Genomic DNA, 11,291 nt, shown 5'->3' with positions numbered 1-11,291 from the left:
AAACAACAAAACAAACAATAAAACGAACTGTAACACGGTGATGTTGAACCGCGTGACGCCAGTCCACAGCAATGGACGAATCGGGTGGTCGTATGAAAAAAGCCGAGGTCAGGAGCCAGAAGATGAAGCAGCGGAGACGTCAGTTGGAGGGATGAGCAGAGTCGTAGGTGGTGAAGAAAGCCGAGGTCGATGATCCAGAACTGAGTTAAACAAAGTCCATAGGGTGATCCGAAATCGTAAGCCGTTAATCAGTTCGAAAGGTAAGTCAGGAAGCCAGATGAACGTAGTCAAAACCGAAATACAACGAGTAATACGAAATACTAAGCGAAGGAGGCAAAGGAGGAGATCAATAGGCCCTAAAGCCTGACTCAGAGAGCAGTCCCTGCAGCAGCAGCCTCTGTCTCTGGTCCGCGCGATCTCTCCCCACACACCACCACACACACCACCACCACACACCACCACCACACACCACACACCACACCACCCCGAGGGAGGGGCTCACAGAACTTTTATATCAATTTAGTAGCCAATCAGCGTGCTCTCCGCAGAGAAATTTCTAGTCCGATTACCTCATGTCAGGTTCTGACTGAGCATGCTCTCAGTCAGGAGCTGACACAATCTGAGCATGCGTCTGTGGGGAAAGTAGGTCAACAATGATTGACAGCTCCGCAGGTCACCCAGGGGGCAAGGACTGGGTGAGCCTTGGAAATTTCCACTCACAGCTTCAAACCGCGCATGTCAGTTTAACCTCTTCTGTACTGGCAGCATACACTTAAAAATTTCCATGACATGCCCCCTTGCTGTCAGCACAGAAGCTAGAAGGCCGAATTATACCTCCTCCCCCAAGGAACCATCGTTCCCGAATCTTTCATGCGTGGGAACGGTAGTATATACATAGGCTGACAGATTGGCGACTCTACGTGTTAGTATTTTAAAGATACAACTGATGCAACATACAATGATTATAAATATAAACAGAAATGACAATACGGGTGTAAGTAGATTCATTAACCATGACGACGGATTCCAACCTAACCACTTAAAAATGCGTGATAGCCATCCTTGTCCAATCCCCGAGATGGTATTTACCTCGTCTGCGATCTTTCTAATGGTATTTATTTGATGTTGCAACAGGACCGACACGTTAGGGATAGAAATGCAACACATTTCCTTGGACAGGTTTAAATATTGGCATAGGCCGCCTTGTTGTAACAATAATGCATCTAGTGCCAAACGATTTTGCATTGTCATTCGAGACGTGGCCTGTACCTGTTCATTAATTAACGTAAAACCTGCAGCGGTATGGTTTGCCAAAAGCTCAACCCTTTCTGAAAGCTCTGCCAGTGCGATCCGAGCCTTGGCAATCGCATATCCCCATAGGAAGAAGCCCTCAACGGCCCAACTGAGGCCCTGCGTGGTCTTTTCCCCATGAGTCAGCGAGCTCCAAATCGGTGTAGCTGACCGTGTTTGGAGACGCGTGATCGTGGGACTAGGCGGATGTGCCGTTGAAGCCTGTAATGGGGGGCAGAATAAAATGGAGCTCAAAAAACATTTTATGCCTGTTAGTGTGGCTGGCAAAGTTGTGTATATCCGTCCATCTGAGCATGCCCAAGCTAGGCCAAATGGTGCTGGGGTGCTCAACTCATCACATCGGCCTGGGATTGGATAGGAAAGTGCTGGTCGTTCAGGGGGCCCCGATTGTCGAATTGGCTGTTCTAAGCCGTGACAGGCTGCATGGAGCAGTATGGCTCGGAGGGTCGGATGATAAAACCCAAATACAGAATTTTTCCCATGAGAGCCAGATTTCGTAAGGTCTACAGCTTGCGATTCATTCCAACTAGTTAAAGGAATGGCTTCGATCAGAGGTGTTAAAACAAATTCAGATGGTCCCCTTTTTTCACCCCGGGGGCTTAGGTCGATGTACCAAGGGGGGCTCATCACATGTGGATCCCATCTTAACGACATATCTGGTCTAGACCATTCGTCCCCCTGGGGGTGTATCCCCCATGGGATGGCGGAGCAGGCATACTGGGCTTCTCTATTAAAACAATCCAATTTTGGAGGGATCGTGACTTGAGCAATATCGTTTACCGAAAAATTTCTGGGCCAAGAATAGCTGGTTGTAACATGGCCCCCACCTTCTAAAGGGACAGAGACGTTGATAGTGGTCTCTTCCCCCTGGGAAACCTTTGTAAACCATTCGTTTACATCGAAAGGCACAGGGTACGGGGTAAGAACAGAATCTTCTACGGACATGGGAATTTTAAGGCATGCCGTTAGTCCCTGGCCTGTTTCATCCCCTGTGGCATTCGCCCAGAGGGATAATAGATAAAGAACTGAATTCGATGAGTGGTCAAATTCGGTAACCGGTTCTGCTGGCAATTTTACAATCACAAATCCGAAATATATACAATATACAATAATTAGTCCAAAATCCTTGGGTCTGGTCGCCATGGTGTCCGTCAGCTCTGATGGTGTCTGGTGATCTCGTCTCCGATGAAATATGCGGGTTGCAAATGGTCACGAATCTGAAACAATAATAAACAAATCGGCAGAACAGGTTCTTTCAGGAGGAACTATATACACTCAATACTACGGGCCTAATCTGCGCTATTAGTGACTGCCCTTCTGGTTAGCCAGTTGTGATGGGCCAACACTTTCTTTCCGCTGTCTTCAAGTTCTATTAGGTAAGTATCTGGATACTCTTCGGCTTCTTGTACTATTCCTTTTAAGATCTTAGGGTGTTTATTCTTTGGATCTGGAAATGTTATCCATATGAGCTCGTTTTCTTTAAATTTTCTTTCCCATGGTTCGATGGGGACTGGTTTTCTGTTTGTCCACAATTCTTTTCCTTCATTTAGGTTTATCAATACTTCGTTATAAATCCGCGTCCATCCTTTGTAGGTTCCATTTCCTTTTAGGCGAAGTGTTTCTTTAAATAGACCTACTGCTCTTTCGACTACTCCGTTTGACTGTGGGTGGTAAGGGATATGGCGATGCCATCTGATGTTGTTTAGGGCTGCAAATTTTTCAATCGCTGTGGAGGTAAATGGAGGTCCTCCATCTGATTGGATGGTTTGTGGTGTCTGCCACATAGCGAATACCCCAGTTAGCGCCGTTATTACCGCAGTGGCATGCGTTTTTCTCAATGGCACTACCGCAACTTGTCTAGTGCCTAAATCTACAATGATTAAGCCTTTATTTGGAACGGCTGCTCCGGGTAGTGGGCCCAAGAAATCTATTTGCCACGTTTTTCCTGGCTCAAATTTCTCTTTATCAAAAACTCCTTTGGTGTTTTTCGTTTGATGGCATTTCTCTCTCGCACAGGCTTCACATGCTTGAATGATTTTCTTCCACTCCCGGTGTTTTCCAGCCTTTTTACTTCCGTGGTTCCATTTCTGATAACACTTCTTGGAGCTTGGGTGGCCCCAATTCTCATGCAACCACTTGAGGTAGGGATCGATTTGTATTTCACTTTCCTTATCTTGAGCTGTATATACACGTCCTACGTTGCTTGATTCGTGCAGCAGTCGGTCAATGTATTCGTGTACTGGATCAGTGTCAGTACAATGAGATCTAGTATGTTTTATCAGTGGTGGAGTTGTAAATTCCAAAAGTAGATGGTATATCTTATCCCATATTTCTATATGTTCATTGGGAGATGCGGTACCCGTGATAATTTTATATATATACATGGAATCGATAGCTATTACGGGAATCGGTAGCGTTCCATTATGGTTAGCTAAACAGTGCTTTACAACCCTTTTAAATCCCAATAGCTCATTTTTCTGTGCTGAAATGTCTCCCTCACAGATCATAGCCTCACTGCATGGTTCGCAATAGAATCCATATTTGCCTTCGCCTCGGGTGGTTCCATCGGAAGCCATCCATGCAGGTTCGGTGGTTCCGTATAGGATGATCCTGGGGCTTCTCTCACTAGCTGGGATAGGTGGTAGATCCTCATGCCTCCAGTCATGCCAGTGGTAAATGTGGTTCAGCACCATCGCGCTCCAGGTTGACGGTTCTCCCTGGAATGTGGGATCTGGTCGGTTGTGCATTAATTTAGGCAGTAAAGTAGCTCCTGTTGCTTTTAATCTCCCTTTTCCGATAGATAGGAACTCAACTAGTTGAGCTGCCAATAATGTTTTCGCTATCGTGCCATAACGGTGTTGATTTGTTTTTAAAGTTCGGTGAATCAAATATACTAACTCTCCCTTTTCATTCTTTACTGTTGCAAAGAGATGTTCGTCTGTAAATCCTATCGTGATTATCAGAACAGATGTTATATCGATAGCGCTCAGTGAGGTGTTCTTCACTGCATCTAGAAGTTCTTTTAGATTTTTCGCATCTTTTTCACTCCATGGTGTTTTCTTCCGAGTTTTCTCGCGTATCTGGCGTTGGATCCGAGCTAACATAGATAGGTGCCCTGGTCCAATGTAATTTCTGAACCAGTTTAACCATCCCAGCAGTGACTGGAAATCGGCTCTTGTCACTGGAGCTTTGTTCTCCCAGATGTTTACTTCAGTATCGTTATGAGTTGCTCCATGTCGCTTGGATCCGCAGAATACGGTTCCCAAAAAGGAAATTTTCTCTGATGGTTCTAAATGCGACTTCTTTTTGTTTATTTTCCAGCCATCTTTAGATAGATGTTCTATTAAGTCTTCGGTAACTTTCTTAACTATTGTTTCTCCTCTACCCATTATCGCTATATCATCTATGTAGCTCCAAATTTGAACTGCACGGCTTTCGAGATTGGACTTCTTGAAATTTTCTATGCTATCATTCATCGCGCCCGTTGCCAACGCCGGAGCATTGCAATACCCCTGTGGGCAGACATTCCATCGAAAGATTCTTCCATTTATGCACATGTTCAGTATTCCGTCCTCATCATTTATAGGGATAGAGAAAAACATATCTTTTAAGTCGATCGTAGTGCCTTTCCAGGGTTCAGACTGGTACTCTGCCATCTCTTGTATCATCTGTACTAAGGTGCATGGTGTCGCTTGAGCTAGAGTTTTGCATCTCCTGTTTGCTTCTCTATAGTCAACTACTAATCTTACTTCACTAGGTCGTCCTGGCTTTGGAATACCCCATCCCGGTGATAGACGGGTGCTTGCATAAATTGGGGTTATTGATCCTTCCTTCTCTAGCCCTTCTAACAAGCTACTTAGAGCGTCAAAAAGTTGCGACTTAGTCGGTATTGGGGTGTATCTCCACGTCGACATGATCTGCAAGGTCGGTCTGTGTCTCTCTTCGTTGGGTATCGTAGAGATCGGTAAGGCCTCGATCACTTTCTGTTTTAAATTTAGTGCCCGAATTCCTGGCACCCCTAGGATGTTGACATTCCCTAAGACTGCATCGAGACATTTATCGTAGCCTTTTACTAGGAATTTTACCCTGCACGTCGCTGTTACGGCATTTAGCCCCTGTACCATCATCATTTTCTTTGTCTTTACATGCGGTATAGATGACTTTATGACATTTACTTGGGCTCCCGTGTCCAGGAGGAACTTTGCGAACGTTGTATTCGTTTGGTCGTTAGGATCTTGAATCTCAATCCGAGCATATGGTCTTTGGTCGCTACTGAACATCCTTGCATTGTTTTCTGCTACGGTAACATCCAGTTCTGGGTAATTCATTTTTCTAACTCCGACTTCCTCCTTATATTTCCGTGGCTGCATCAACCGCTTCTTGCAGACAGGGTACGTCTCCAGATGATAATACATATCTGTGAGGCCATGCCCCCTGCACCTGAGCAGGTGTCAGATTTAGAGCTTGGTGGGCTGGGTTCCACATGGCGTATGAGGCTCCGATAACTGTATACACCAACGCGGTAGCACTCATATGGCCTGCATGTCCCTCATGCCACGTATGAATCTTTCTCTGAAGTGCCTCAGTAACCAGAGCTGGAATGGGTATTGGCCAATAATAATTTGCCAGCACTGGCACCGGGTCCACTACTTTCGCTCGGCTCCAAGCTGAATTGCGCACGAGCTGCAAGGCTTCATCTTGGTTGATGGTCTCGCTCCCTGCTTCTGCTACTAGACGCCCCAACCAGGCAATCGGTGTTTCATCATTTCTTATGCCGGTTTCCTTTTTCAATTCATTCATCTCAGAACGTGTTCTGGTTCGTGTCGTGATGGTCTGTCTTGTCTGACCCTGAGGATCAGTTACCCATTTTTGGACTGCAATGGGAAAAGCAGATACTAATTCTTCGGTGTAATCATTGTGTTGTTGGCTTGGTTTATTTCGTGTTACCCTTATGAAGTCGTTCTCAGTTTCATCAGCACTTATGGTTTCGTTTGTATAATTCATCTTGGTTACTGGTTTAGTCATTTCGATTAATCCGTTGCTTGTGTTTGTTCCGATGGTACTCGTCTTAATCGTTAAGCTTCTTGTTACATCATTCGTATCGGTTCCAATAGTATTCGTGCTTACTCTTGATTTCCTTATGGTTACGTTGTTAGTCTTATCTTCGCTTGTTGTTTTAGTTGTTTCCGTTCCTATGCTGTGCTTAATTACTTTGTTGCAGTCTTCGTTGTCCGTTTGAGTGCAATTCTCCTGTACGTCCTCCTGGTGGCGCTGGCTGACGTACGGAGGCGGTGGCTTGCGTACAGCAGGTGGCGCTGTTGCGGGAGGCCGGCTCTCGGTGGGCGGAATCATAGACGGGGTTTTCCCGGAAGGCAGGCTCGGGATGGGTGGAGCTGGGCGTCGTGACGTCAGCATTGGTTTTGGCGCGCTGACAGTTTGGTCGGCGCCATCTTGTAATGGCCGCTCGGCCAATTTTTGTGTCACAGCTCTGGTTGCTGCCATGAGCTGGGCCCTAGTGTCAGTTAGCTCCCTCAGTAAGACAACGTACTCCCGGAAAAGAACATTTATTATACGGCCTTTCTTCCAATGGGGTCCCGACCATTTTATTTTTCTGCCGTCCTTCTCCAGGCACTCTCGTAGCTGGACCAAGAGCTCATGCCCCCTAGACCCGATGGCAAGGGTCGGGCAGTTAAACCCGTCAGGAGGGGTATCCTCACCACCCTCCTTCACATACTTTATGCACCGGGCAAATTCTCGGTCTGGGCCTGAGGTTGCCATGCCCGAAGGTTTCTTACGGGCCAGGGCTACGGTCCCGGTCTCCCCCCTTGGGCGGTAGACGGCCCGAGGATCCTGGATAATGCAACCCAGCGCACTTGGGGTGAGCCGAACGGCCCATTCTTCCCCACTTTCTCCCCGGAGGGACAGGTACCCGCTCACAGTTCCTTCAGCCGGTGCGGCCTGATGGAATGCTATGTGGTCCCATAAGTCCTCGGCACCGATGGTCTGCCGGACTCGGTTGCTCCATGGGCAACTCCTTATAATCTCCGACTCCAATACGCCTCCCATTGATCCTGTTCGTGACGCCATGTCGGGGAAAACCGAAGGATCGGGCCCCAAGGTCACGGTGGGCCGGGGTGGCAATTAGATACGGACAGGTGGGATTAGTGGCGTAGAGTCTGGAGTTAGGGACTCGGAGCGGGTTGAGGAAAACAGGTGAATTTATTTGACTTACGCTTCAGGCGTAGGCAGAAAGGTCTTCAGTTACAGTTGGAACACAAACAAACAATTAACAACAAAGGGGTCTGTTGGCCCACGAGGTTCAGTCCGAAGACCTAGTCCCAGGGCTGGTCAACAGCTCATAAATGGGGATTACAAACAACAAAACAAACAATAAAACGAACTGTAACACGGTGATGTTGAACCGCGTGACGCCAGTCCACAGCAATGGACGAATCGGGTGGTCGTATGAAAAAAGCCGAGGTCAGGAGCCAGAAGATGAAGCAGCGGAGACGTCAGTTGGAGGGATGAGCAGAGTCGTAGGTGGTGAAGAAAGCCGAGGTCGATGATCCAGAACCGAGTTAAACAAAGTCCATAGGGTGATCCGAAATCGTAAGCCGTTAATCAGTTCGAAAGGTAAGTCAGGAAGCCAGATGAACGTAGTCAAAACCGAAATACAACGAGTAATACGAAATACTAAGCGAAGGAGGCAAAGGAGGAGATCAATAGGCCCTAAAGCCTGACTCAGAGAGCAGTCCCTGCAGCAGCAGCCTCTGTCTCTGGTCCGCGCGATCTCTCCCCACACACCACCACACACACCACCACCACACACCACCACCACACACCACACACCACACCACCCCGAGGGAGGGGCTCACAGAACTTTTATATCAATTTAGTAGCCAATCAGCGTGCTCTCCGCAGAGAAATTTCTAGTCCGATTACCTCATGTCAGGTTCTGACTGAGCATGCTCTCAGTCAGGAGCTGACACAATCTGAGCATGCGTCTGTGGGGAAAGTAGGTCAACAATGATTGACAGCTCCGCAGGTCACCCAGGGGGCAAGGACTGGGTGAGCCTTGGAAATTTCCACTCACAGCTTCAAACCGCGCATGTCAGTTTAACCTCTTCTGTACTGGCAGCATACACTTAAAAATTTCCATGACACAACTCAAGTTAATCCTCTCTGAAATGAAACTCTCTGTTTTGAATTTTATAATGGGAAATTGGGGAGAAAAGAATAAAATCAACCTTTGCCCATGAAAAATATCCAATGTTTCTATAAACAGCATTTTCAACTGAGAACACTTTGACAGAAAGTCTCAACAAGTTAAAATATCAATTTGTGTATTCAGTGATTGATTTTTTTTGGTAAGGCAGGAAGATCACAGAATAAAAAATGGAACAATTTTTTTTAAATGGTTGGGAAAAAATTTACAATCCTATCTTGGGACTAAATTCTGCTTTTTATTCGAGGAGACACCCAACTGACATGTAATTAGATGTTTTGGGGTTCCCCCACTTCCTTAGGCCTTTTATTTTCTGAAAGTACTTGGCTTTCTAGGGTGAATCAGTCTTCATGGAACTAGGAGATGTGCACGTGTTTCAATAGAAAAGATTTGGAGGAAGCAACAGGAAACCAGTCTGTGTGCATATGACTGGAAAGCTGGCTTTATTTGCAGCCTCTACCACCTTCATAAAAAAACAGTTTGTTTTAAGAAATATGGAGCCTTGTCATGTATATTATTTAGCCTAGGGTACCTGAAACCTAAAGGGCACGTCCACACATGCAAGCACGTGCGCTTGCAGCAGCTGAAATAGAAGTGGTGCAAATTTGAGCTGGGGCTTTTTGCTTCAGTGCACGTGCTCGGACATGCACTTTGTTGTGGAGCAAATTGTGCCACTTGGGGCAAAATAACCCTGCCTAGCTCCTCCTGGATCTTCAGCCAGGGGGAGCTACAGCTGTGCTGTCCCCAGCAGTATAAAAAGCTGCCCTGTCCTGGCAGGGCAAGAGGCACGTGTGAGAATGAAAAAATGTTCCCCATGCTGCAGACTTGCACGTTGAGGGAAAATTAGACCCCTGGATATCCAGGGGTCTAAAAACAACAAAGTTTAAAAAAGCGGGGCAGGGCATGGTCCCAGACTGTGCTCTGAGGCAACCGGAGGCTGGATCCTCCATGGAGACCCTCTGGCTGCCAGAGTGTCTCTACGGTTGGCCCCTTGCCCTGGTGCTGAAACAGGCCCTGGACGGCCTCTTCCCCCGTCAGCCCCCTGACCCCTGCTGCGGCCAGCCCTTCCCCCCGCCAGCCCTTTTGAGCCCCCCAACCCCTGCCCTGGCTATCCCCATCCCCATCCCTCCATGCCCCCCCCCATCCCTGCCCTCTGCCCCATAGTTTAACGAAACAAAAAACAAAAACCTCAGCACTTACCAACCACCGTCTGGCTGCCTGAGGCCCCACCCTCACAGCATGGGGCAGACTGACAGCCCCAGCGGCCCCAGCCCGGGTCCTCCTGCCCCCCCCGCCACTGTCCTGTGCTGCCTGAGGGGCTCTGCCAGGAGGTTTTACTTCATACCTAACATAGTGAGTCTGTGATTTTGCATTGGAGGCCTCTAGGCCTTACTCTAATACAACTAGGTAATGTTATTCGCTGAATGTTAAAATAAGAGTACAATGATATTGTGTTTATAGTGTATTTCATCAATGGATCTTGGAGTTCTTTACAAATACTAAAAATTAAGCCTTTCAAAACCTCTGTATGATAGATCAAGATTAAATAGGAATATTTTTATCCATATTAGAAATGCTTTCATCTGGCTGCAGTTTCGTGGTGCACAGGAACACTACACCATGGTTTAAAACAGGAAGCCAATAATACCACATGTAGCAAAAAAATCTCAGGGGGTGAATGGGCAGGCATTAGTGATATAGCCAAAAAGTCTTACAGAAACTATATTGGTATTTGTCACTGCTTATAAGTGCAGAGAATTTCAGTGTGATCTCTTTGCCTGAGATGGCACCCCCAGCAGAACGCTTGCTAACCACATATGGGGTCTCTAGTTCAGTATCCACTTAAAAGGAAGTAATTCACTCAGTTGTTTAGTAACTTCCTGCAGGATCTCTGGTAGATTTCCAATAAACAACCTAATTACTGATCCCGACCAAGCTGTGTATGCTCGTATGACCTCACTAGATCACAGTGCGAAGGATATACAGTATGGAACTTCTTAAGTGACTATAACTTTGGGCTTTTGGGATTTTTAAAAAATGTATTGATGTGATGTCCATTATTGTTAACACAGAGTATAATCATCATGTCAGTGATCCTAATTAGTTATTAATTTTAATACATATTATTAATATTAGCTAATATCTTGGACTGTCAGAGATGCTGCCTTATACAAATGCGCATGCTTATTTTTATAAACAATAAGCCTGTTTAAATAGTAAGCAAGTATAGTAATGTAATTTTACAGTTGGGTAAACTGAAACACAGAAAAGCTATATTACTTGCACAATGGCAAGTAGGTGGCATGGTCAGGAATTGGAACTAACTCTTCTGGTTATCCTCTAACAAGGATAGACCACACACTCTCTGTGATTTAATGCTACATGTGTTAGCATCTTTCCTGTAACATCATGCTCCAGCTTGCAGGCACAACAAGGTATGTTTCTCACAGACTTGTCTTCTAAACCTGTTTTCACCCATCTTCTCTAAAATACTCATTGCAGAGTTACTGAGTCTGACACTAGGGATATCTGGCCACAAGCTTATAGGTTCACTAGTTTGCATAAGGGGAGGAGAGAGGGCTACTGGGTGACAGCAATACGTGAACATCTTATTTTATGGCAGCTTCCCCAGATAGGAAATTCTTCCAAAGGAGATCATTGAATTTACTTGTTTCATATTTCAGCCACCATTGTCTAATGCCCAATTGCATATAAAGCATCTGGTGTATGCAAAACTAATTTGGATCTTCTTTTG

General features: G+C 46.2%; 1 protein-coding gene across 1 annotated transcript; it reads right to left on the bottom strand.

Moving 5' to 3' along the window:
- Positions 1–488: 488 nt before the first annotated feature.
- On the bottom strand, positions 489–8,094 carry LOC149864702 (endogenous retrovirus group 3 member 1 Env polyprotein-like). The gene is made up of 2 exons (XM_090046579.1): positions 7,544–8,094; positions 489–2,528 (listed from the first exon to the last, which is right to left on the bottom strand). Exon 2 carries the CDS (start codon positions 2,452–2,454, stop codon positions 829–831), a length of 1,626 nt encoding a protein of 541 aa, XP_089902705.1. The 5' UTR covers positions 2,455–2,528; positions 7,544–8,094; the 3' UTR covers positions 489–828.
- Positions 8,095–11,291: the final 3,197 nt, after the last annotated feature.

Source organism: Crocodylus siamensis, chromosome 5 (genome assembly GCF_052110815.1).
Source record: "Crocodylus siamensis isolate JL-2025a chromosome 5, ASM5211081v1, whole genome shotgun sequence".
Lineage (NCBI taxonomy): Eukaryota > Metazoa > Chordata > Crocodylia > Crocodylidae > Crocodylus > Crocodylus siamensis.
This window is presented reverse-complemented; position numbering and strand designations above follow the sequence as displayed.